This window comes from Carcharhinus amblyrhynchos, chromosome 9, assembly GCF_965287045.1.
Source record: "Carcharhinus amblyrhynchos chromosome 9, sCarAmb.v2.hapA, whole genome shotgun sequence".
Classification (NCBI taxonomy): Eukaryota; Metazoa; Chordata; class Chondrichthyes; order Carcharhiniformes; family Carcharhinidae; genus Carcharhinus; species Carcharhinus amblyrhynchos.
In genome coordinates this window covers 66814705-66841883 of record NC_137332.1, presented here as the reverse complement: position 1 = coordinate 66841883, position 27179 = coordinate 66814705, and the positions used below count along the sequence as shown (strand labels likewise).

General features: G+C 41.0%; 1 protein-coding gene across 1 annotated transcript in view; it reads right to left on the bottom strand.

The window, feature by feature from the left end:
- Window positions 1–3168: 3168 nt before the first annotated feature.
- Window positions 3169–27179, bottom strand: part of uchl5 (ubiquitin carboxyl-terminal hydrolase L5) — a 43585-nt gene continuing 19574 nt past the window's right edge. The window contains exons 7-11 of the mRNA XM_080195860.1: window positions 26525–26588; window positions 22589–22691; window positions 10717–10830; window positions 9377–9475; window positions 3169–4666 (exon numbers count right to left, since the gene is read on the bottom strand). Of these exons, the coding sequence (XP_080051986.1) occupies window positions 4622–4666; window positions 9377–9475; window positions 10717–10830; window positions 22589–22691; window positions 26525–26588 (425 nt within the window). The 3' untranslated portion in view covers window positions 3169–4621. The remainder of the gene's footprint in view (window positions 4667–9376; window positions 9476–10716; window positions 10831–22588; window positions 22692–26524; window positions 26589–27179) is intronic.

The following is a 27179-nucleotide window of genomic DNA, read 5'->3' as shown; positions in this document are numbered from 1 at the left end:
CACCACTGATTGTAAGATCCGTGTGTTCTCGCTACTTCCCAAGTCGAAATATTTATTTTGTTTTTACTGGTTTGAAATTGATAACAGTTCTATTAATATATGAATGATAAGCATTTTCTCTGACTCAGTGAAATATTTGACACGCATTAAATGTATACAATCTTATTCATAGAGTTATAGTCAATGAATAAGCCTGACTTTAATCTTGTGGCCGGCTGAGATGGAGGAGGGCCACTCACACAGCCTAGGCGCTAGTCTAGGATGCCTATCACTGCTTTAGTGAGCTTTAATGCAATGTCATGCTGGTTCTTTGGATAGAAGAGATGCTCTCCTTTCAGGATTTTGGAAAAAAAGATGAATCTGCACAAAAACCTGTGGAGGAATGCTTTTAAATCTGAAGAAACATTGCACAGCAGCAATCCCATTCTCTTGGCAGTAGAAGCCCAATTTCAATGACACAGAGGACTGTTATAACTGAAGAGTTATTTGGCTGCAGCAGATGACCATAGCATGTTTTGTGCCTTGTCATACTCATGCTCCACATTGCTCTGATGGATTACCTTCTTGAACAAATCAAGTGACTTCTTCTGTCCAATCCACCAAAACAGACTTGGCATGCTAGAGATGTGCAAATCCCAAACTCACTGAGCCCTGTCAGCTCCCCTCACCTGGCTTAGCCTGCATGTCAAAGTGGTTGTTCTTGGTACGAACATTGACACTTCTAGGAACCACAGGTGACAGCTGTGTCAGGTAGGGACTAAAGAGAGCAACTATTCAGGTTCTCTGAGACAAGTCTCCCAGTCAGGGGTACCACCCCTCCCTCAGTCTCTCCCTGTACACCAACAGGTGGTGATTAGGAACTTAAAAATATTCTGCCAGTGGCAGCTGAACTCTTGGGTTATTAAGGCCATTGATACGAAGCAGGAGTAAAATCCAACTGCTCTTAGCGACATAATGAAGAAGATGTGGAAGTTGATGATAAGGGCTACAATTGCCAACTGCTTCCATCACGCCTTGTTCAAATAGGTTATAGTTGCACAAAATGTCAAAAACAAGGGGCAGCAGGGTGAGACCAACCAGCACAATTACAAAGCACTTCTTGCCTGCCTGTGGGAAGCTGGCCTGGAAATTCCAGCAGAGATAATCACCCCGAGAAACAGGGTGAATGACTCCATACTTTGTATGACCAAGTTGCAGTACGTTCTTCAACCAAGGAGGCTGATGACCCTTGAGAATCTGATGATTGTCGTCCTGCTTGGGTGCAGAGATGTTCTGGGATTTCACACTACAGCTCAAAAACATGTTTGACTGTACCGACGACAGGATGGCACTGTAACACACTGGTTAGTGTGCTGTCTTCGGACCTAAGGGCAATTACTGAGTTATTCCAGAGCTAACTCCTGACATTCTTCAATGTAGAGCACAGTCCTTTAACAATGATAGGCCACTGAATAAAGACTTGTTCACAAATTTACTGCTTTACTGTGTTTTCATTTGGCATTTGAATCTGTTTGTGATACAGATCTTGTTGGTAAGCAAATCAAGTGAAATAGAAATATATTCATATGGAATAGGATCTCTTCAGGTTAACAAAGTATCCACTTAACTCAAATCTGTAGGCAGATTATAGAACATATAACATTGCAGCACCGGTACAGGCCATTCAGCCCACAAGGTTGTGCAGAACATGATGCCAAATTAAACTAATCCTTCCCACCTGGCCTTGGCCCATATCCCTCTGTGCCTTGCATATTCATATACTTATCTAAAAGCCCCTTACACACCCCTATTGTATCTGCCTCCACCACCACCACCACTGGCAGCGCATTCCAGCTACCTACCACTCTGTAAAAACCTTGCCCCTCACATCTCCTTTGAACTTTCCACATCTCACCTTAAGTGCATGACCCTTAGTATTAGACATTGCAGCTCTGTCAACCCTAGCTCCTTTTCTCAAGCTCATGACTTGTCTCTGTGGCACTGCCATTGATTTCTAGAATAAGCAACCAGAACTCCCCCATCAAAAGTAGTGTCAGAGTTTTCCTTCCCACTGGGCGAGGTTATGGGTCCCATGGCCCAGTCACCACCCCATGCAATTCAAACCACAACTGAACAAAGCAGGACTCAACTATGGTTTTGCCCCTCGTCAATCAACACAACATTCCTCCTTAAACTCAAGATTTGTGATCAGACACACGAGATTTTATAAACAAAAAACTGAATGGGAAAAATTGCCTTATGTTACCATGGTTTTGAGAATCGTAAATGTTTCAATATTTCTAGCTATACTTAGCAATAAATTTTAGCATTGGAAAAAACAGAAAATTGCTGAATGACAAAATCAAGAGTAAACGTAGATTACACATTTTAAATGGAAAAATATAATGGGTGCGATTTGCCGGCCGCGCTCGCCACAAAACCGGAAAATCCCATCCGAGGTCAAAAGACCTTCCCATGGACTAGTCCTCGCCCACTCTAATTCCCATGGAGGGCAGAACAGGAAATTTTGCCCCAACAGCGCTACGCGTAATCACTCATTGGGAGGGATTTTCCGGCCATGCTTGCCCCAAAATTGGAAAATCCTGCCCAAGGTTAACAAGTCCTTTGCAAGTTTCCACCCCTGCCGCTACGATTCCCGGCAGGCGGGACGGGAAAATTCCAGATTCTGTCTGGTGTCTGTTGCTTTTTAAGAATCTTTTCAGTTTATGTAAGTTGCCCATTTTATGCCCAAAAACTAGGAAACAGGATCATAATTTCTCTTCCAGATGCCTGAAACAAGAAAACACACATTTTCTTAGCATTTTATCATCCCCGTGGGAGGACCATAAACGAGAATCATAGAATCCTAGCGCAGAAGAGCCCCTTCGGCTCCTCAAGTCTGCACTGACGCATGAAAGACCCTGACCTGCCCACTTAATCCCACTTGCCAGCACTTGGCCCATAGCCTTGAATGTTATAGCGTGTCAAGTACTCATCCAGGTACTTTTTAAAGGATGCGAGGCATTCTGCCTCCACCACCCTCCAAACCAAACTAACAAAATTTACCAAATGAAGATGAAAATACCAACAAGATCTCACTTGTTGTAGCTTTTACTTTAATATAAATCCAAATTAACACAAATGTTAAAAAGCAACAATTTGTTTTAAATAGTCAATATAACAAAGATACATCTTACACAAATGCAAACACTTACATCAGTCCCTGCATAAATATGGCACTACAAAAGGGCACAGTTCCAAAATACACTCTTTAATCATATATTTAAATGGGTAGATCATGAGTTCTATCCATTAACAGCTTTCACCTTTGAGTTTCACAGGTAAAATTAACATCAACAAAGTACCCTTCTACAATCCCTCTCACATTCAGATCACCTGATGAAACGGCTTTCCAAAGTTATTTTTTTAAACAACTAACCAACAACATCCCACTTTAGTATGGCCACTCTTGGGACGTCACTCAGCTCTTTATAGTCTCCAAGTTATTCTCACAACTTTCCAGAAAGCAGACAAAGAAGCACAGAATTCCTGCAAAGAGGAGAAGCAAATCAGTCTTGGGAAGAGTTTTTCTATTTGGCACAAAAGGAGACACTGCAAGATTTGGTCAAAAACATCTAGATCATCAAGGTTGCATGATGGTAAAGAGGCATCTAACTAGGAAAGAAGAAAGTAAAACAGATTTCAAAAACTGAGGTTAAATAATTTATTTCTTCTGGATGATCAGAACATACAAAGCATAAACCATTATTTGATCCCAATTTTGTCTGTATGATGGTTTGAATTTGATTGATTTTAAAATGGCAAATACAGAATCACCAAGTTGATTCAGAAACAGCCAACAGAAAAGCACATGTATAATTTTACTAAATTTGCTGGGCTGGGATGTACGGTGAGCAAAACAATTGTTTTTGTGGTCTTTCAGTAATACAAAGGATAATTCCTGAGCAGCAAAAGCAGCCCAAGTTCCAGATTCCTGAAATCCATTCCCCCTCCCCACCGCACCCAACTCTTGAATAGAAGTCTCCATATCTGAGTGCAAGAAACAGAGGTATGTTGAACGTTAATTAGAAAGATTGATTTGTCTCATTGCCACTAGGACTGAAAACATTGGTTGACAATTTGTAGCTTAAAATAAATTATTTCTACCACTAGAATCAAATTCTGCTTTTCTCCAGGGTACTGTGCACTCGCAGGACTCAAACTTGTAATCACAGAGCTTCATTTTACTCACAGAATGAATGAAAACATAAGAGGGACGAGGAGCAAAGATTTTTAAATAATCTTTATTTAGCATTTATTACCTTATCATGCACCTAGTCAATTCCATTACTCAACACAAGACGGAAATATTTTGAAATTGGGACTGTAAAGTGTCAGCAGCACTTGAGCAACTTTTATGGGAAGAAAAAGATATACTTAAAAACAAACTTCTTTTGTATTAAACATGGTACATAGTGCATGCATATGATAAACATTTAACAGTCTTGTAAGTGACGTATAATTACAAATGAGAGTGCTTTGCACTCGTTAACTATCTGAAAAGTCCACTGGTTATATCAGATTTCACTTCTTAAAACAGAATTATCAGCAGCAAATGGTCACAAAGTTATCGCTGGGAGTTTCACTTGGCCTCTTGAGTTTTCTTGGCATTCTGTTTTTCTTTAGCCTGTGTTAAAGAGTAAACACACAATTTTGTTGTGAAAATTCGGCAAAATGTAGTCAACTTTATTTACTTTCTCCATAACTTTCAATGGAATTCTGTAATTGAGTTGGTGTATGACGCAACCAGGAGTGATCTATTCTCCAATGTTCAACAATTTCCAGCTGGAGATTTATAATATAGAGCATTGTTAGGATTTATGCATGAGGAAATCACACTAGTTTGGTTCCCCACCGTGCTGTCAAAATTCTATTGCACGTATCCTTTGAAATCCTCAATAGTGCTCATCAGAAGGGCTTTTTTTTAACTTTTCAAACCATTAGTTCAATGTCAACCTGTAATTAAGTTGCTTTAAACTTTGTTGCATTATGTCAAATATACACACATACTTTTACACACATAAATACCCAAATCATATATCAGGAAATATATATAATTTCCTGATTTTGGCCTGCTGTGACATGGTCAAAGCTGCTAGCAAGTGGAGAACATGGAGATCGTACCAAAAAAAAGTTAAGAGTTGAATGAACCTGAAAACGGGAAAGAATCATGCCCATTTTTTTCAGCTACCTTTCAGGCATGATCTTATGGCACTCTTTGCAAAAAAAAAGGTAAAACCACTGGAGGGAGGTGGCCAGAAAGCCATATGCTCATACTAGGGGGTGTTATTGCACATGCACAGATCTCTCAGTGTTCTGTGCAAAGAGATCTGTCAGTCCTCCCACCCTCTGGGTATCACCCCCACCCCACCAGTTGTTCGGCACCCCAACTGATATCCAATTGCAGAGTGCGCAGCTCCCCCCACTTCCCCTTAGGCCCTGCCTCATCATGGCCCTACCCTTTGGCACAGCCAGGTATCGGCGGTGCAGAGGGACCTCGGGGTCCTTGTGCATGAGTCGCAAAAACCCAGCTTGCAGGTGCAGCAGGTGGTCAGGAAGGCGAATGGGATGCTGGCCTTCATAGCGAGGGGGATTGAATATAAAAGTAGGGAGGTCTTGCTGCAGCTGTATAGGGCATTGGTGAGGCCGCAGCTAGAGTACTGTGTGCAGTTTTGGGCGCCGCACCTGCACAAAGATATTTTGGCCTTGGAGGGAGTGCAGAGGAGGTTTACTAGGCTGATACCGGAGTTGAGGGGGTTGAGCTATGAGGAGAGGCTGAATAAACTAGGCTTGTACTCGTTAGAGTTTAGAAGAATGAGGGGAGATCTCATTGAGACATATAAGATGATGAATGGGATGGATAGGATAGAGGTGGAGAGACTCTTCCCGCTCAAAAAAGACAGTAGGACTAGGGGGCACAGCCTCAAGATAAAGGGGGGGCGGTTTAGAACGGAGTTGAGGAGGAACTTCTTCACTCAAAGGGTGGTGAATATCTGGAATTCTCTGCCCGTTGAAGTGGTGGAGGCTGCCTCGCTAAATATTTTTAAGACGCGGGTTGATGGGTTTTTGATAAGAGAGGGGATTAAGGGTTATGGGGAGAGGGCGGGAAGGTGGAACTGAGCCGCGACAGATCAGCCATGATCTTATTGAATGGCGGGGCAGGCTCGAAGGGCTAGATGGCCTACTCCTGCTCCTATTTCTTATGTTCTTATCTGGGACTCACTAATTATATTTAAATAAGGATATTTAAATCAGCCATGCACCCTTCAAGGTGCAAGGCTGATTACACCGGCAATCCAGGGCCAGTGAGATCGTGAGAGGTGAGAAATCTGGTATGAACCCAGTTTTTCGTCTCTTTGTCAACCTTGCCAGCTCACCACGCCAATCCACCAGCGTGACGAGCCGATAAGACTGCCCCACCTCCTTTGTCAAAATACAATTCTTGGATCTGATCATTCATAGTGGGGGTTTGTCTACATTTGTTTCTGCCTAAAAATAGCTCACATCCCTTTCCACAATGTCTTTTTCTTTCAACAAATTCCAAGCCTCCATTGCTACCTAATGTTCGCCTGTGATGACCATACCAAACTCTGTAACAAAGTACTGGGCAGTGGGTAATGCTTCTCAGCGCACAAACACACAGTTCCAATTTACCAGTGTGACCGAGATTCAATCTGGCCAACAAAGATAGAAATTCCACAGATCAACAATTTTTAGCCCTACATTTTCTCTTACCTCCTTAGGTTCTTTGGAATATGTGCACCTCTCCCAAACTCACCTCCGTTATCCTGATGGCAGTATACATCCCACCCCATGTGGATGTGAAGTTCACGCTGGACGAAATATACACCAGTACAAAATAGCCTTGAGACGATACATTCCAAGGCCTTGTTCATCGTGGCTGGGGACTTCAATCAGTCCAAGCTCAAGAACGTACTACCAAGTTACCACCAACACGTTTCCTGCTTCGCTAGAGGCCCAAACATCCTAAATCACTGTTACACAAGTATCAATCATGCCTACTGCATTATCGCCCACCCACACTTCGGCAAATCAGGCCACAAGGCTGTGCTCCTGCTCCCAGCTTACAAGCAAAAACTGAAGCGGGAGAATCCATCAAAGAGTTATGCAATGTTGGTCTGAGGAATCGGATGATCTCCCATGGGGCTGCTTGGTGTCAGTGGACTGGTCAGTATTTAAAACACTGCGACCCAGCCTGAACAAGTACGCCACTACAGTAACTGACATCATTAGTAAGTGTGTAGAAGACTGTGCCGAAGAAGCAAATCCACATGTTCTCCAACCGGAAACCATGGATGAACAGGGATATGCACTGCTTGCTGAAGTCCAGGTCTGAAGCGTTCAAGTCAGGCGACATTGTACCTGGCTTTCTTGTATTGGTCAATCTGAGGAGATCCATCAGAGATGCCAAAAGACAATACCAGACCAAGTTTGAGTCCCAGGCTAGCCACACCGACCCCTGCCGACTATGGCAAGGTCTGCAAGACATAACAGGCTACGAGATGAAGGCATGTAAAATCGCTGGCTCCAGTGCATCGCTCCCTGATGAGCTCAATGCATCTACGCCCCTTTTGAGCAAGATGTCAGCAAGAGTATGCCCTCCACACTGGAAGCCCTGGATGAACCTTTATCTCGGGTCACCATTGCAGATGTCAGAGCAGCTTTCTCGAAGGTCAACGCACATAAAGCAACTGACCCAGATGGGGTACCTGGACTTGCACTCAGGTCCTGCGCAGATCAGCTGGCGGAGATACTCACAGACATCTTCAACCTCTTTTTACAACAATCTGAGGTCTCTATCTGCTTCAAGGCGATGACCATCATCCCGGTACCTAAGAAAAACCAAGCAGCTTGCCTTAATGACTAGATAGATCTAGGCATTAAGGCCGGTGGCTCTGGCATCCATCATTACGGAGTGCTTCAAAAGGTTAGTCATGGCACAAATCAATTCCAGCCTCCCAGACTACCTGAACCCACTACAGTTTGCCTATTGCCACAACAGGTCCACAGCAGATGCCATCTACCTGACCCTTGCACTCAGCCCTGGAACACCTATGTCAGACTCAACCTTTACTACAGCTCAACCTTCAATACTATAATTCCCACAAAACTCATCTCCAAATTCCATAGCCTGGACCTCAGCACGTCCCTCTGCGACTGGATCCTGAAATTCTTAACTCACAGACCACAATCAGGAGGGATTACCTCCGCCACGATCATCCTCAACACCAGTGTCCTATAAGATTGTGTTCTCAGCCCCCTACTATACTCCTTATACACCTATGACTGTGGTCAAATTCCCCTCCAGTTCGATTTTCAGTTTGCTGACAACAACACCATAGTGGGTCAGATCTCAAACAACAACGAGATAGAGTACAGCATGAGATAGAGAATCTGGTGAACTGGTGCGGCAAAAATAATCTCTCCCTCAATGTCAACAAAATGAAGGAGATTGTCATTGACTTCAGGAAGCATAAAGGAGAACATGCCCCTGTCTACATCAATGGGGACAAAGTAGAAAGGGTCGAGAGCTTCAAGTTTTTAGGTGTCCAGGTCACCAATAAACTGTCCTGGTCCCCCATGCTGACACCAAAGTCAAGAAAGCTCACCAACACCTCTATTTTCTCAGAAGACTAAGGAAATTTGGCATATCAGCTATGATTCTCACCAACTTTTACAGATGTACCATAGAAAGAATTCTCTCTGGTTCTATCACAGCTTGGTATAGCTCCTGCTCTGCCCAAAACCACAAAGAACTACAAAAGGTCATGAATGTGCCCAACCCATCATGCAAACCGGCCTCCCAACCACTGACTCTGTCTATACTTCCTGCTGCCTCAGCGAAGCAGCCAGCATAATTAAGGACCCCATGCACCCTGGACATTCTCTCTTCCAACTTCTTCCTTTGGAAAAAGATGCAAAAGTCTGAGGTCACGTACCAACCGACTCAAGAACAGCTTCTTCCCTGCTGCTGTCAGACTTTTGAATGAACTTACCTTGCATTAAGTTGATTTTTCGCTACTCCCTAGCTATGATTTTAACACTACATTCTGCAATCTCTCGTTTCCTTCTCTATAAACTGTATGTTTGTCTGTAGAGCACGCAAGAAACAAGACTTTTCACTGTATATTGATACATATGACAATAATAAATCAAGTCAAAATCAAACTAAAACTACATGTGCACAGGTGACCTGCTCCCAGAACTACACTCACGCAATCTTTTGAACAGCTAGTTGAAAGAGCATACTCTTAATAGTTGACTTGCTTTTCCTTTTTACCATCCTGGAGTGAATTACAAATACTGGGACACTTACCTTTTCTACTAGTGGTATTAACTGCTGGTGCTCTGCCAGAGTCTTCAAAAGTTCCATGATAAAGGGCAAGTAATTGTGTTTTCTTCTGACATTTTCAATCTGAAACAATAGCAACAGAATAAAGTTAACATGTACACTGTAATATACATATTTTATACATATATATACACATATACACACACACACACATATAGAAACATATAGTGGAACATATATAACACAGTCACCCAGCAGACTTGTCAAACTATCTATAATTTGTAGGATTCCACTTCGTGGGGATCTCAGGCTGAGGAACCTTACCCCCAATATTCAAAATTTGCATTCCTATACATTTTTCAAAACATAGAAAAAAGCTACAGCAGCACAGTCAGTAAAAGTGATGAGTCAAAGAATGAGCTAGTAGATGGGATAATCAAAAGCTTGATTTAAAAAATTGGTTTTAAAGAAGATCTTAAAGGAAGAAGGGGAGATGGAAAGATGGGGGAATTTAGGAAGAGAATTCCAGAGGCATTTGAAGATATGACTGCCGATGGTGGGGCAAAGAAATGGGACACCCACAAGAGGCCAGAGTCAGAATAAACATAGAACATAGAACACTACAGCACAAACAGGCCCTTCGGCCGACAATTTGCGCCGATCATATCCCTACCTACCAGGTCTATCTATAACCCTCAATCCCATTAAATCCCATGTACTCATCCAGAAGTCTCTTAAAAGACCCCAACGAGTTCGCCTCCACCATCACCGACGGCAGCCGATTCCACTCACTCACCACCCTTTGCGTGAAAAACTTACCCCTGACATCTCCTCCGTGCCTACTCCCCGGCACCTTAAACCTGTGTCCTCTCGTAGCAACCATTTCAGCCCTGGGAAATAGCCTCCGTGAATCCACCCTATCTATACCTCTCAACATCTTATAAACCTCTATCAGGTCACCTCTCATCCTTCGTCTCTCCAGGGAGAAAAGACCGAGCTCTCTCAACCTATCTTCATAACGCATGCCACCCAATCCAGGCAACATCCTTGTAAATCTCCTCTGCATCCTTTCAATAGCTTCCACATCTTTCTTGTAGTGAGGCGACCAGAACTGCGCACAGTACTGCAAGTGGGGTCTGACAAGGGTCTTATAAAGTTGCAGCATTATCTCCCGACTCCTAAACTCAATCCCTCAATTAATGAAGGCTAGTACACCATACGCCTTCTTGACCACATCCTCCACCTGCGAGGCCGAGTTAAGAGTCCAGAAAGGATCCATTTGTTTTTTCCGTAGGCCTGATTGCTGCACTGCTACAAAGCTGCATGGCTTAGAAGGAACATAAATCAGTTTCAGTAAAACCCACCTTATACCGTTTTAGTTTCTGATTTTCTTCTTCAATCAGCATCTGATATTTAGCTACTTCTGACTGAATTGAGTTTATGATACTGTTGCTCTGATCTGTATCCATGGGTTCTTCCTGCACAAAGAAAACAAATAGATAGGCCTTTTCAATATGTTTTCAGTATCCAATCTATTTTTAAACATCACAATGCACAACCATTTTAAAATTATGAATCATTTCTTGGGTATACATTTTTCTATAATTTTTAGATCAGGAATGCAGAGAAATTTGAAAGTCAATTAAAATCACGAAAGGTTGAATAATAAAAGGAGGAAATGGCTGCTGCTCCACTCGTAGTTCCCGCTTTCTGTGACTGTGTCTTACAATGGAATTCAGTCAACTCTTTAAAATTCAATGTTGTTTAAATTAAATAATCCATTAACTTACTTACTTTTAGGACTAGATCATAGAGCATAGAACCTTACAGTGCAGAAAGAGGCCCTTCGGCCCATCAAGTCTGCATCAACCACAATCCCACCAAGGCTCCACCCCCACATCCCTACATATTTTACCCACTAATCCCTCTAATCTAAGCATTCCACGACAATAAGGAGCAATTTTAGCATGGCCAATCAACCTAATCCACACATTTTTGGACTGTGGGAGGAGTACCAGAGTACCCGGAGGAAACCCACGCAGACACGAGGAGAATGTGCAAACTCCACACATACAATGACCTGAGCTAGAAATCGAACCCAGGTCCCTGGAGCTGTGAAACAGTGCTAACCACTGTGCTACCGTGCTGGACTAAATTCCATTTTGCTCTGTATTTGCATTTAATTCAGGTTATTAGATAGTTCACTTCATTTTCAAGCACAAAATCGACAATTATCAATGGCAGCCAGTGGGTGGGAGCTGAGCCAGGAAGTTCTACAACATTCAAGCTTTCAGTTTTAAAACTTAGAACAAAGAGAGCAGAGAAGATAGAGGAGAAATAACTTAAAAGTTATAGGATAGGGCTTGACGAACAACTTGAATCAAAATGAAAAAGGGATACTGATAAAGAAGGAAACTGGAAGGCAGAAATAGACATGTGGCTTGGTAATGCACTACATCGAAGTGTTAGTTCAGAGCAGCAACATGCAAATTTAGTTCTAAGATTAGTCACACAACAAATGGTTAAACCATTCTGAAAATGCATAGGTCAGACACTTCTACAAGGGGAAAAAAGGAAAAAGGACTTCTGGTTGCTTATGTGCACCTTCAGTAGACAATCTGAGCTTAAATCCAGAGTGCTCTATTATGTAGCAATAAAGGTAGATAAAATGAAAGGAAAATAAAGTATATGACCAAAGGAGATAAAGGTGGAAAAGGCCCAACATTAAAAACACAAACTGAAAGAACAAATAGGAAACAAAAGGTATAAATGAGACCCAAATACACAGCAAAAAGATGACTGCAATCATAAAGAAAACAAAATGTGTAACAGAAACCAAAAGGGTGCAACTCTCAGCTCATGACCATGTTAGCTACTGATGTTACAAAGAGGAACTGAAAACAAGTCTAAGTTTAATGATCATCCACTTTTTGGACTTAGTTCTGGACCAAATTGTTCAGAAGGTTGAGAGATGTATACTGTCAAGCAGCTTGGTATCAACATAAAAGACCTTGATTTTTGGCTTCGACACAGGTTTTGAACAAAGAATTAAAATGTTGTCATTAATCAACATTACACAGTATATAGCCATCAATTAGAATTGAAATGTATGGTTCTGTTTGGGATTTAAAGTTGGGGATTCATTTTAGACATTTTGGATTATATGCTCCCTCAGCATTCCCTCTGGTTTCCCTCCCAACTGAACATTACCAACCAAAGTGCACAATAACAGTACAGTCAGCTATTGCTGACACTCCAGGACACCAAATTGATTTTTCCTTCCATCCTGGCTCCTAGCTGCTAATGCTCACTTAAAGCCAGTGACAGCCCATCAGCGTAGTCACAGGGAAAAAGATTTAAAAATAAGCCGCAGCTAGGAAATTTGGATTGAAATGAGAAAGAACTGAAAGAAAAATGATTCATGAAGGTCAGTCGATAAGGAATGGAGCATCTTGTAGGCAGATCTTTGTAATTGTATCAACGCCTTACAAGAATTATAATCTTTCTGAATGTATATCCAAGGAAGAGGAGAAGATATTGCTTTACATGTGGGTATATAAAAAATATTAAAATCAGTATCAAAAGGGACAATGCTGTAAACAGCTTTTGAAGCAAAGCCAAAAACAACCGGGGGAAAGCTAACCAATGGGTGGGAAAAATAATGATGCATGTCAGGAATATGATAATCAAATTGGAGACAAATGAAGACACTTGTAAAAACCAACATTCCAACAAGGTGGGCAACAATATGAATCCAACATAATCAGGACCAAGCTTTTACAGGAAAGATTTGCACAATTAAGAATAACTAATCTGAATATATAGTAAACCCAGCAATAGTTACAATTGTATGACAGCTGACCTCTTAAATGTTATGAATCTCTACCCTCCAGCCAGAGGGAACAAAATGGCCCAGAATATGGGAGATTAAGGGGAAGATGGATCAAACAGTAAATCACAGAAGATCAGGGAAAACAAGAAGCCAATGAAGTAGATGTGATCTAGTCAGTAATACTGCAACTATCAGGATGTGGAGACCCAACTTCCACAAATAAATCATCAGAGCTTACCCATAAACTTGAGAAGGAACCACTGGCACCCAGCAGTCCATAGAAGATGACCAAACTCAACGTCACCTTCCCTGGAAATATCACAGAGATAGAAGGGAAGCCACTGGTTAAGTTTACATTTCCAATGTACTGAGGCCTAAAGGATGACCAAGATCCCATTACATATGCCCCCTCAATGCAAAATTCACTTTGTCTTACATTCCTTTAGTAATAAAATTCTACTCCAAATTCATCCTCCAAAACAGGCCAGATACTACTGAAAATTTACTTCACAGCCAGTAGGACTGAGTTCCAGAAGAAATTTCATGCTGCACTCCTGTTAAGGAGATTCAAAACTAATCAACAAAAGGGATGATAAGCCCAAAGCAGCGACATACCTTTACAATGAATTTATTTTCCATATGGGCTGGTGAAAATGATCGTCAAGATCAGCAATTGGGCAAAGGGAACAACCAGAAGGTCCTAGGAACAATATGTTCTGTCCAGAATTAATTGGCATCAGATGGAACAGCAATTGAAGTACTTTGATAGGTCAGTTTTTCACTTTTTCCTCTTCTGAAGATCTGGAGTCAATGGATTTCTTCCAGTCCTTCATTCAAGTGGCCAGTCTTCATAGTTAAGCCTAGTGTTACCAAGATATGCTCCAATTGAATCATCACAGTAGAATCCCATGATGTCTTCATCTGATGTTAACTTTTGTAGCCGTGGGAGCATTGTCCAATTTTCTCTAACTAACTCAGGGATGTTGTGGCTAACTATGATATACCAGCTATCGCCAAAACTGGACTCAGCTCAAACACAAACCAGGAGGGGCCTTATGGTCTGTTTGACACTGTTGTAGCTTTTTTTACTAAACAAACCACAGGGAGAGTAATGTGAAAGGGGTTTGTGCCAAAATGTCTCAAATTTCCCATAAATGAGATGGTCAAAACGACTTGAACCGAGGAATCCACAAAATTGTGTTTTTAGAATTAGCAATGTTGATTTAGAGTACAAAGTACAAAGTAACTGGGGAAGGAATAGGCATCAAAGACCCAAACCTTGACCAAAAAATCTTGACTGCATGAGCGAGACTTTCTAAATGTCAATGTATTGCAAACAAAGGTTTATCTTTCAAAGTACAAAGAGGGAATACAGGACATAACCTTATAATCGCAGTATTCCTTACTTATCATCTAGAGTAAAAAAACTGAACAAACTGATGCCAATATTCAAGGAGAATTTTTCAATGCAGATAATGTTTTAAGCTATCAACTTAAATGAAACATATGTCAAGCAAGAGCATGCACTGTAGTTTTTACCATGTCATCACAAAGTTGCTTCCAAAATTACATTCAGCTAAAGTAAATATCTTCCCACTTGCCAACCATCCAACAGTTCCTATGCCTACATTGAATACTTCTTTATATCATTTAGAAGATATTCTCATTTATTACAGATCAAAACAATCATCCACAGATTCCACAAGTAAATTGAGAACAGTTTATTATGACTTAACCTAGCCAATAACCAACAGAACACCGTTGAAGCATCTCCAAAAGCTGCACGTTAAATTACATATTGGAAGCTGGATATCCAAAGAAAGAAAAGGCTTGTGTAACTAAAAAGAATGACAGCAACCTATTAGACATACAGAAAAGTTCAAAGTCAGACAGTGAGAGAACTACAATAACCACCAAGATGTTTTCTACGAGACTCTTTAACAGAACATTAGTGCATCCTTCTGAGAACACAAATGAAGTAAAAAGTGAGGATGGTAGTATCAGGCTATAAAGGGGAAACAGATCGACTGCTGAAACAGGTGCAGATATGTCAGGTGAGATTTAATACTGAAATTGTGACATGATGCATTTTAGAAGGAAGAATGAGGAAAAGCAACATGAACTAACTGGTGCTATTTTAAAATAGGATGCAGTGACAGAGACACCTGGGAATGTATTGGCACAACTCTTTAAAGGTGGCAAAGTAACCTGACAAAGTTGTTCAAAAGCATGCAGTATCCTTAACTTTATAAGTAAAGCCATGAAGTACCAAAAGGAAAGAAGCTTTGTAAACTTAAATAGATCACTAGCTCAACCTCAGCTAAAACAATGGCCGGAATTCTGCCAAATAAATTTGAAGTATCAAATTCAGGTGAAAACTGGAGTAATTAACACTGTTTCAGTGAGAGTTCAGAGAGGAATCTCCCACACTTTGTACACTGCAGAGGTCACCAGCATGAAGATCATTAAATTTCAGGGAGCCACTGGGGAGGCTGAAATCAGCACACTGAGCGAGCCACTGCACATGCGCCAATCTGATGGCCTCCTGATTGCTGACCAACTCGATCACTGGCCAGCAATCCCCCACCAATCACTGGTCCCCTGACCTTTCCCAGACACAGCCCTGACCACATCCTCGCCTGGCCTGGCCTAGCCCAATCTCCAGCTCTTCTCTTCTCCAGCCCACGCCAATCGCTGCCCTCTCTCCTTCCCCCACCAATCTCTATGCAGAGTGCAGAATGGCAGTGGGATCACTGCCCCCCTCGCCCTGATTGCCTCCGAGGCTCTACCCCATAAGGCCCCGCCCCCATATGCTCCATCCCCTTAGCGCTGCCCCATGCCCAATGGGTCATGCCAAACTGCTCCCTGGGCATTGGCACTTTGTCCCTGGGCAGTGCCAGGGACACAGGCTGGCACTGCCTAGCTGCCAATGCTCAGGGGACACCACCCAACATTCTGGTGAGCCTGTATTGCCCCACTCCAGCAGGGTTGGGCCACCAGTACCCCGAAAGTGGGGAGCTACTCAAAACCCTGCTGGTTTTAAGAAGAGATCTGGCAAGAGGAGAGATGCTAGCAGGCCTGGAGACTTCAGTACCGGGCCCGCTAATGGCATTTAATTTGGATTAAAATGAGGATTTACATCCTCATTTTACTGGCACGGAGCAGGATCCACAGGATTCTCCCACCTCACTGCGCTAAAGAATTAGCGCAGCAAGATGAGAGAATCACCCCCAATTTACCCAATTCTCGATGTCAATGCTATAAAGGATGGCCAGTGCTGAGAGAGGTTACAGATGAGATTTACCTGGTTACCTCAGGGATGAGAAGCTTTAGTTTTGTACTGAAATTAAGAGAAAGTGATTATTCTCTCAAGAGCATAGAAGGATTAAAATTATCAGGGAGATTGGTAAGAATAAATATGGAGAAATTGTTTCTACTGCAATAAGGTTCGTAACAAGCCCACAAATTTAAGTTAATTGGCAAAAGAATCAGAGGAAGAAAAAGAAAAATAGCTTTTGACAAGTTTTTTGATTCATTATCCACTGCTTGTACTATAACTTCCAGAAGTGAAATGGCAAAATTTCAAATTCAGGAACCGGCGCAATCAGCTAAGTGGCGACTTTTTGCATGATATCACTATTAAAGCAAATTAACCAAATGCTGACTCAGTTCCTTATCAGTGACCAAGAAATGCAGTTCTGAGTCGTAGCAACATGTGAAGTGAATTGGCAACAGAAAAACCAACAAATTAACACAGAAATAGGAAAACAGTAGTAGACGAAAGCAAACTAAGTATTAGAATGTATGTGGGGGAGGGGGGACAGTGGTGGAAATCAGCAAAAAAGACCAGGGGATCTGAAGATAGCAAAAAGATCAACAGAAAAAATGAAGAAATAACACTGGAAAAATAAGGAAAAAGCTTAAAATACAAGACAATAAGGTGGCTTTTTTTTAAGAAAAGGCTTTGAAGAGCAAAGTTAAAAGCATCTAGCATACAAATCTAACCCAGTAAAATGGAGCTAGAAGTGCCCAGCATTGCTGACTAATTATCTTTTGACATAATTAAATGCATATTACCTAAATAGATCATACGCAAGACCAAGAGGTCTCACCTAAGAGAGGAGTGGCGTCATTGGTTACCCAGGCAACCTGTCACTGAACAACAATCCAGCAACTCGAGGTATCTATCGCTAAAGTGCTAATACTACACTTCATTGCTAATAGATTTCTTCTCTACCAAGTCATTTTTTGTTTTCACCATCAGATATATTTTGTGAGAAGATTATTGGTACTGGTAACTCACACCCATGTTAGCATTTTGGGAACCACTATACATACTTCATGCTGTGATCCTGAGATATTATAACAGTAGTAGTAGTAGTAATATACACTATTGCATTACACCACGGTATACAGATTTTAGAATATGTAGCAAAATACAAGCTGCTACCACATTTTTCATTATAGTTACACCATAGAATTAATTATCATGTTTTTGAAGCATGAATTTCTGTGCAATTCCAAGCTCCATTTTGGCACAAAGAAACTGTACTTCAAGTAGCATAGTCTACCCCTTATACATAATGTCATATTTTGTGCTAAAAAACAAGGAAGAACAACAACATGTGCAACGAATAAAATTATCTTGAAGTTCTTGCAAATAAAAATGGAAGACTGAAGTTTCTTTTACTAGCAGATCTCGTAGTATTGGATGATGCCTTTCGTTGAAAGTAAAGTGTAAGGTATTAATCTGCTAAAGTGAGGTTTGAGTGAACACATCGATGAGGAAAAGTAGCCCTCAAGCCTTCTCCACTATTCAATCAAGGTTGATTTTAACCCCAGAATCCTGCTGACCACCACAACTTTTCACCTCCTTGTTAATCAAGAATCTGTCTTGCTGTCTTAAAAATATTCAAAGACTCTGCTTGCACTGCCTTTTGAGGAAGAGTTCTACAGACACTCAGAAAATATTTCTCATCTCAGTCCCTTATTTTTAAAGTGACCCTCAGTTCTAGATTTTCCCAAAAGAAGAAACTTCCACTTCACAAGCACCGTCAAGTCCTTAAAGGATCTTAAAAGGTTTTGATCAAGTCAAGAGACTGAATCGATTTCTTTTTAGAAAGAAAGATTGTTTTGTCCAACTGTAGTGCTCAATTTTTACAAAGTTATTTAAGAAATACAAAATTTCAGCCAATTAAGTAGATCTGTGATACAAAAATTTGACTGAGTCAAATGTGAGAATAAAACGTGACAAGACATGAAATATCTGTAACATGTAACATTAGTATATTATTATAACAATCCCTGTAGCTTTCCTTACAGTAAGATGATGTGTTCCTTTAAAAGAACATCTCATCATCTACATTTCCCACTGCCTCAAAAGCAGCCAGCATAATCAAGAACCCCATGTATCCTAGACATTCTCTCTTCCATCATCTTCCGTTGGGATAGAGATACAAAAGTCTGAGGTCACATACCAACTTACTCAAAAACAGCTTCTTCCCTGCTGCCATCAGACTTTTGAATGGGCCTACCTCGCATTAAGTTGAACTTTCTCTACACCTTAGTTATGATTTTAACACTACATTCTCCACTCTCTCCTTTCCTTGTCTATGTACAGTATGCTTTGTCTGTATAGTGTGCAAGAAACAATACTTTTCACTGCACACTAATACATGTCACAATGATAAATCAAATACATCATGTAATGTGTTAATCTGGTCAATGAAGCTGCATTCTAAGCCATGTTGCCAAACTGCAGTTAAATAGGGGCGGCACGGTAGCACAGTGGTTAACACTGCTGCTTCACAGCTCCAGGGGCCTGGGTTCAATTCCCGCTTGGGTCACTGTCTGTGCGGAGTTTGCACATCCTCGTGTCTGCGTGGGTTTTCTCCAGGTGCTCCAGTTTCCTCCCACAGTCCAAAGATATGCGGGTTAGGTTGTTTGGCCATGCTAAAGTTGACCCTTAGTGTCCTGAGATGCGTCAGTTAGAGGGATTGGTGGGTAAAATATGTAAGGACTTGGGTGGGATTGTGGTCGGTGCAGACTTGATGGGCCAAATGGTCTCCTGTACTGTAGGGATGCTATGAAACTCTCCCACAAGGGGAAATAATCTCTCAGCATCTACTCTTGTCAAGCCTCCCAAGAATCCTATGTATCTTAATAAAGTCAACTCTCATTCTTCTAAACTCCAGTAAGTACAGACCCAATCTACTCAACCTCTCCTCATTATGATGTGGAGATGCCAGCACTGGACTGGGGTAGGCACAGTAAGTAGTCTCACAACACCAGGTTAAAGTCCAGTTTTATTTGATAGCACGAGCTTTCGCAACACTGAAAGCCAGTCCTACCAAAAGCTTGCGCTACCAAAAAAACCTGTTGGACTTCAACCTAGTGTTGTGAGACTACCTACTCTCCTCATTCGGAAATCCCTCCATACCCAGGATCAACCCAGTGAACCTTATCTGGACTGCCATCAATTTCAGTAAACTTTTCCTTAGGTAAGGGGACCAAAACGGTTCACAGTAATCTAGGTGTGATCTAAATTGTGACTTATACAGTTTTAGCAAGACTTTGCTATTTTTATACTCTATTCCCTTTGAAATAAAGGTCAACATTCTATCTACCCTCCCTGTTACCTGCTGAACTTTCATGCTAGCTTTTTGCAACTTCTGCACAAGGACCCCTAAATCCCTTGGTGCTGCAGCTGTCCAGTCTTTCCCAATTTAAATAACATTCAACTCCTTTATTCTTCCTACCAAAGTGCATAACTTCACATTTTCCTACCTTAGATTCCATCTGCCAAGTTTCTGCCCATTGACCCAACCTGTCTTTTTCCCCTCTGTAGACTCAGTCATCCACACGGCTTTCCTTCCCACCTATTTTTGTGTCACCCACAAACTTGGCTATTGTACATTCGCTTCCCTCATCCAAGTTATTTGTACTGGAAATAATTGTGGCCCCAGCACTGATCCCTGTGGCACTCCACTAGTTAAAGTTTGCCATCCTGAAAATGGCCCTCTTATCCCAACTTTATCCGCTATCAGTTTGCCAATCCTCTAACCATACTAACCATAACACTATGGGCTCTTATCTTATTACGTAGCCATTTATGCAGCAGTACCTTATCGAATGCTTTTTGGAAATCAAAGTATATTATATCTACTGGTTCCCTTTTATGTATCTTGCTCATTAACACCTCAAAGAATTCTAACAAATTTGTCAGGCATGATTTCCTTTTTGTGAAGCCATTCTGATTCTGTTTGATTAAAATTATGTATTTCTAAATGCATTACCTGCAGCCATCCTAAAGGATTGTTTTTCCTACCTCAGCTGAAATCCTAAATTATGCAGATGGAAACATTATGCCTGCATTTAAGATGTATTTTGTTGTTGGTAAGGTGGGACTGTCACTCTTTAAGGCCCAAACTCCAACTGCTAATAGAGCCTCAGAATTCAATTGCTGCATTGTCGGAAACTTTGCAAATTGAAGGTGCTGATCTGTTTCTGCCTAGCAGTGCAATGCATTATAGCACAGGTTCACGTACTATATATGTCATCTGACTGGATGTAATAAGATCAAACAGCTGCCCAATCACTTACTGTACCATGCAACATTAGCTTTAACAATGGCAATTGCTACTTGATAATTGCCACTACATTATTTTTAAATTTTAGTGCACAAGCTAGACTTACTCGTGTGAAAGTGAACCAAACATAGGAACAGGAGTAAGCTATTTAGCCCCTCAAGATGAGATCATGGCTGATCTGTCGCCTAACTCTAAATACTTGTCTTTGTCCCATATCCCTTAATACCTTTGCTGAACAAAAATTTATCAATTTCAGATTGAAAACTAGCAACTGATCAAGCATCAACTGCCTTTTATGGAAGAGTGTTCCAAATCTCTACTGCCCTTTGTGTGTAGAAGTGCTTCCTAACATCCCTCCTGAACAGTCTGCTTTAATTTTAAACAAGTCCCCCTCGTGCTAAAATCTTCAACCAGTGGAAATAATTTCTCTTTATCTACCCTGTCTTTTTCAAAATGGGTGACTTCTCCAAATATGGTGAAGGTGACACTGCAAGTCAATCAACAGTGCAATCACAGTACCTCAGGCTTCTTGAAATATTGAATGCAGGGAACCTCAAGGTGCACACAATCCCTTTAATGATCAAAGTTTAAAGTTTATTTATTAGTCACAAGTAAGACTTACATTATCACTGCAATGACGTTACTGTGAAATTCCCCTAGGTTCATGTACTACACATGTCATCTGACTGTGATATACATAGGAATAAAGATCATTTGCCAAATGGGGGAATTTCACAATTACTACTTTTCATTCTGTGGCAACTCTCCACATCAGAAAAAAAACTTCACTGCATATGCGTTTAACAGAACTGAAACATACAGTCCCAGCACCCGGAAGTAGTTCACTTGGGAAGTAAACTATGTAATTCACTTACAATCTTGTTGCCCAAATGCTTACTCCACACCTCACATTCAATAACTAGTCAACAAAAATAAAAAAAGTGGGCAGCTAGCTCCCTTGTGGTTTAACTGAATTGATTAATTGTTGTGAACGTTACTCCACCACACAGGCCAGAAAGGTCCTTGGGTCAATCATCAGTTTGTGCTCACTAACCTTTTATGCGTGTTATATCAACATTGGCTGAAGATATGATTAACTGTGATACTTTCCATAATGGAACTGACATGTATATGGACAACAACCATGCACTATACATAGAAATAAAGACTGCATCCCACAATTAACGAGAGGAACATTGCGTAGATTTAATTGCAAGGAAGGGATGAGATGTAGATAGCAAATTAATTTCAACTGGGTGTACAATGAGGCAAGTTATAGCTCCAGCCTTTGCCTTGCAAAATTCTGAAGGTTTAATTAGAATGCAGTCTTCTGAATTCTGAAAGTCCTGAAAGTCTGAAAGTTATATTTAGAATTTAGTGATATGAGTAATCATGGAGACACCACTGTCTATGCAGAGTGAATTCAGACTACAGACTAACCTCAAAGCCAGTCAAATTGGTGTGTAGCTACACAACCATGGGGGTTGAAGCAGTTATATACTCCTTTGAAGTACAACAGTGAGAAAGAAACGTCTGCCTCAAATAATGTTTAGCTTCAAGCTGGTATTCAGCTGTATGCGAATGAAATTCACAAAATACTTTGCTAAATTAAACCGAGGCTCACTACAGAATTGGTTACAATTCCCACATTTGTTTTCTGCTAGGCATTTTATAAAGATTAAATCTCATGTTTATCTTCTATAAAAATGAAAGATTTTGCAAACATAAAAGATTAAATCTATGAAAAAATATGAAATCAGAAATCAAACAGTAACTGATATAAGTTGATAAATTTTGTGCCACTAAATAACTCACCTCCGACAGCTGTCTCTGTAGATCTCTAATCTTTCTTTCATATATCATCTTCCTGTCTGACACGATTGCCATAAGATTAAACCTTATCTCTCCCTCACTGTACCTAGAACAAAAAACGCCAGGTTTGTACTAAGACGATGAAAAAAATTACATTTAATGAATAAAACAAGTAACCTCTGGACATTTCCATCATGGCAAAAGGGGTCGAAGGACATCTTCTGCACTGCATGATTCTAAAATGAGTCCAGTAAAAGAACTTGAGTTTCTAGAGTACTTTGGGATTCCCAAAGTGCTCCATGATAATAACTTAATTGTGAAGTGCCAAATGTGACATTCAGTATGGACATAGCCAGGTGTCGGGTCCCTCAAATTTTAAATGAAAAAAAACAATAAATTTGATTAACTGAGAACATTCCCAAAGAACTCAGCTCGATTGTGAGAAATGCCAATAGGGTCTTGGCGTCCAACTGAAAACACATATCTCAGTTTTAATATCCCATTCAAAAGATACCATCTCGAACAACACAGCACTCCTTAACACTGTACTGATGTACAGAATAGTACTGAACTCAATTTATCCATATCTATCAGTGTGTATATTCATTGTGTGTGTGAAAATGTTTAGCGTGGAAAACAACCACAGCACACAAAGGCTTTAAAATGGACTGGTCATTCATTTTCATTTCGAAGAGCAGAGGCCAGAATGAGGAAAGGCTGTTCAGCTCACCAAGAATAATCACAGTTTGTGTACAATTATGTTAACATGGAGTTGGTCATTAACACCAACTGTTGAACCTTAAAATTTAATTACAAATCTCCTTGGAAAAATTTAAATAAAGCATTACCAAAATCAACATTACTATAACCACCAATTCCATCTCTCATCCTGCTTAAGATGTGAGAATGTTGTACTTACCTCCTCTACCTCTATGTTCATTAACCAAAGAGATTGCTGACTTCAAATTTGTCAGTATTAGTATTTCAAAGACATGATGCCCCTATTTACATTCACTAGCAAAAAGCAATTTAGTTACTTGATCACTGTCATAGCATTGCACCCAAGACCATTTTTGTCACTATTTTCTGAATTATTTCTAAATGCATCCATTAGTTTTGCTTTACAACCACCAAAATCACAAGCCATACTGTACATCATGAATGAAATTCATTTCTGAAGTATTACCTTTTTTTTAATTCCATTGCCCACCAAGTACAATAAGACAACTTTGAATAACAAAATGTCTCATACCCAATGACTGCTTCGAAAACTGACCAGATGCTCTGAGGGTATGATCATTTGTCTCTCCCAATCTTTTGCAGCTTCATCAGTAGAAACCTTTCCCTTTTACTTTCATTGATTCATGGTGGAAAGAATTATTGCTCAACATTGTTCTGACTGCTTTACCCACGTTTCAAGCAACTGTTTATACCTGAGTGGCATGAGATGCCTATCTTAGCCCATCTGCATAATTAATCAAAGCATAGCTGAAGATGATTAAGCTCTTCACTCAGCTATTCACATTGCTTCATCTGATCAACAATTTTATTGCCTTAATCCTTATCATTCATACTGGTTTCTTCTTTCTCCTGGATGAACATTTTCCATTAATTGCCACCGCGTTGCTGCTACATTCTAAATGTATCAAATTAATCATCTAAGACAATGTTTTCCAAACTGTTTTCCTGTTTTGAGCCCACTTTAAAGCCTTGGAGTTATGTGACTCTGGGAAGAGGTTAGCTTCAGTTCCTAAATTGAGGGAAGGAGCAATGGACGGGAGTGAAGTTTAACTAAGTGGGAACCTACCTTTCCGCAGTTTCTTTTGCAGCAGCAGCGACTAGGTTGCAATAATCTGTTGGACGACGCTCACCAGTAAGAAAGTGACAGGATTTAAAGGAGACTTGTAGCTGTTAGCATTCAGCTGAACTGACAGATTACTACTGTGCAGAAGGGGCTCTTCGACCCATCAAGTCTGCACCGACACATGAAATGCCCTGATGTGCCCACCTAATCTCACTTGCCAGCACTTGGCCCACAGCCTTGAATATTATGGCGTGCAAGGTATTCATCCAGGTACTTTTTAAAGGATATGAGGCATCCCACCCCGACCACCCTCTCAGGCTGTGCATTCCAGACCGTCACTACCCTCTGAGTAAAAATGTTTTTCCTCAAATCCCCCCTAATTCTCCCTCCCCTCAACTTTTAACTTGTGACTCCTCGTTCTGACTCTTCAACTAAGGGGGACAGCTGCTCCCTATCCAGCATGCCCATGCCCTTCATAATCTTGAACCCTTCAGTCAGGTCAACCCTCAGTCTTTGCTTCAATGAGAACAACCCAAGCCTATCTAATCACTCTTTATAACTTAAATGTTCCATCCCTGGCAGCATCCTGGTAAATCTCCTCTGCAACCCCTCCAATGTGTTCACGTCCTTCCTATAACATGGCAACCAGAACTGCACACAGTAGTCCAGCTGTGGCCTCACCAAAGTTCTATACAACTCCATCATGACCTCTCTGCTTTTGTAATCTATACCCCGATTGATAAAGGCGAGTGTGCCATATGCCTTTTTCACCACCCTATTTACATGTCTTTCCACCTTCAGAGATCTATGGACAAACACGCCAAAGTCTCTTTGTTCTTCGGAACTTCCCAGTGTCAGACCTTTCATAATACACTTCTTTGTCAAATTACTCCTTTCAAAGTGCATCACCTCACACTTTTCAGGGTTAAATTCCATCTGCCACTTACCCACCTATTTGACCAACTCGTACATATCTTCCTGTAACCCAAGACACTCAACCTCACTGTTAATCACCCGGTCAATCTTCATGTCACTGGCAAACTTGCTGATCCTATCCCCCACACAGTCATCTATGTCATTTATATAAATAACGAACAATAGAGGGCCCAGCATGGATCACAATGGTATGCCACTGGTCACTGGCCTCCTGTCACTAAAGTGGCCATCTGTTACTGCTGTCTCCCACCATTAAGCCAATTACGTATCCACCTAGTCAGACCACCCTGCATCCCATGTGAATTAGCCTTCTTGATAAGTCCCCATATAGGACTTTACCAAGGGCTTTGCTGAAATCAATGTAAGCTACATCAACCCACACTACCCTCATCCACACACTTGGTTACATGCTCAAAAAAAGTTGTTGCTGGCTCGGAGTTCATTACCCCAAAATCCCAACATGCAACACACAGCCCACAGTTTTGGAAGCCTTGATCTAGGTGCTTAGCTTTATCTACTGCATTAAGTGAGAAACTCTGTTGAACATACTTTGAAAACCCAGGTGAACAACAGTTAAAGAATTAACCCTGCCTATGAATACAAAATACATGACAAAATTATTTCCTGTTTTGAATTTTTTTTCTCCTTTTCCTGAAGGTGGTAAAGCCTGCTGGCTCACAGTTCTACAGGTCACAGAAATTCTTCAGTATTATTCGCAAGTGTTCATCTTCCATATGTTGGGTAGTGTCAGGTTAGTTTAACCACAGGAGGCACCAATGCCAGGTTTTTGCCTAATGTCTATACATACATACTTCCTCTCTGGAAAGTGTAATAAGTCGGTAAGTAAGTAGGAGCAAGAACCATGGTTGCTTTTCTCCTCCCTAACCCAGGGTACTGAGGCTAATCTTTGCATTCTTAACACCATTATGTTCAGATAAAAGTACAAATTCAACTGGAGCTATTCCTCAAGGATCCAAATTTTCCCATCATTATACTCAACTGTATTTTCAATAGCAGTGATCTTTTTGCTTTTACTATATTGTACTTAGAACTACTTTCAGCATTCTAAATTTTTTACCTAAGTAATGTGTAGAGAACTGTCAAGAATAATTTGTTCTTAAACTGCAATGGGCTAATGCAACAAAGTAGCTGTGAAAGATGTATTTACACAATGAGCAAAAAGGGAAAGTAAGACTTACTTTTGTATTCGCTTCTCTATGACTGGTCGCACTGCACTGACCCAGTCATCTTGATTGCACGTCCCTGTGGAAAGGAAAGCACATTGCCGGTATGGAATTGATATGGCACAAAGATCATTTAAAATAAAAACATTTGCTGAAAACAGATAGATTTCCCATAGTGTTGCTCTGTGAGAATATATTGCTTTATAGCAATAATAATGTTCCAACATGGAAGGGCACAATAATAGAATAACAGAAGATTACAATGCAGAAGGCCATTTGGTCCATCATGTCCACCCAGGGAGAAAAGTAGCCACCCAACTTATGCACACTTTCCAACTCTTGGTCTGTAGCCTTGGCTGTAGTCCGTGGCCGGAATTCTCTGGCCGTTCACGTCAGTGGGATCCTCCAGTCCCGCCAGCAGCATAGCCCCATGGGGGTTTCCTGCCAGCATAGGATGAACAGGAATTCCATTGACAACGGCAGGACCATAGAATTCCACTGCTAGCAAACAACATGCCACCTCCCTCTTGTGGGAAACACGCAGCTGGGCAGCTGGAGAATCTTGCCCCATATCTAAGCGCTTTTCAGATGTTATGAGGGTTTCTGCTTCTGGCATCCTTTCAAACAATGAGTTCCAGAATCCCATCATCATCTGGGCAAAAAGATTTTC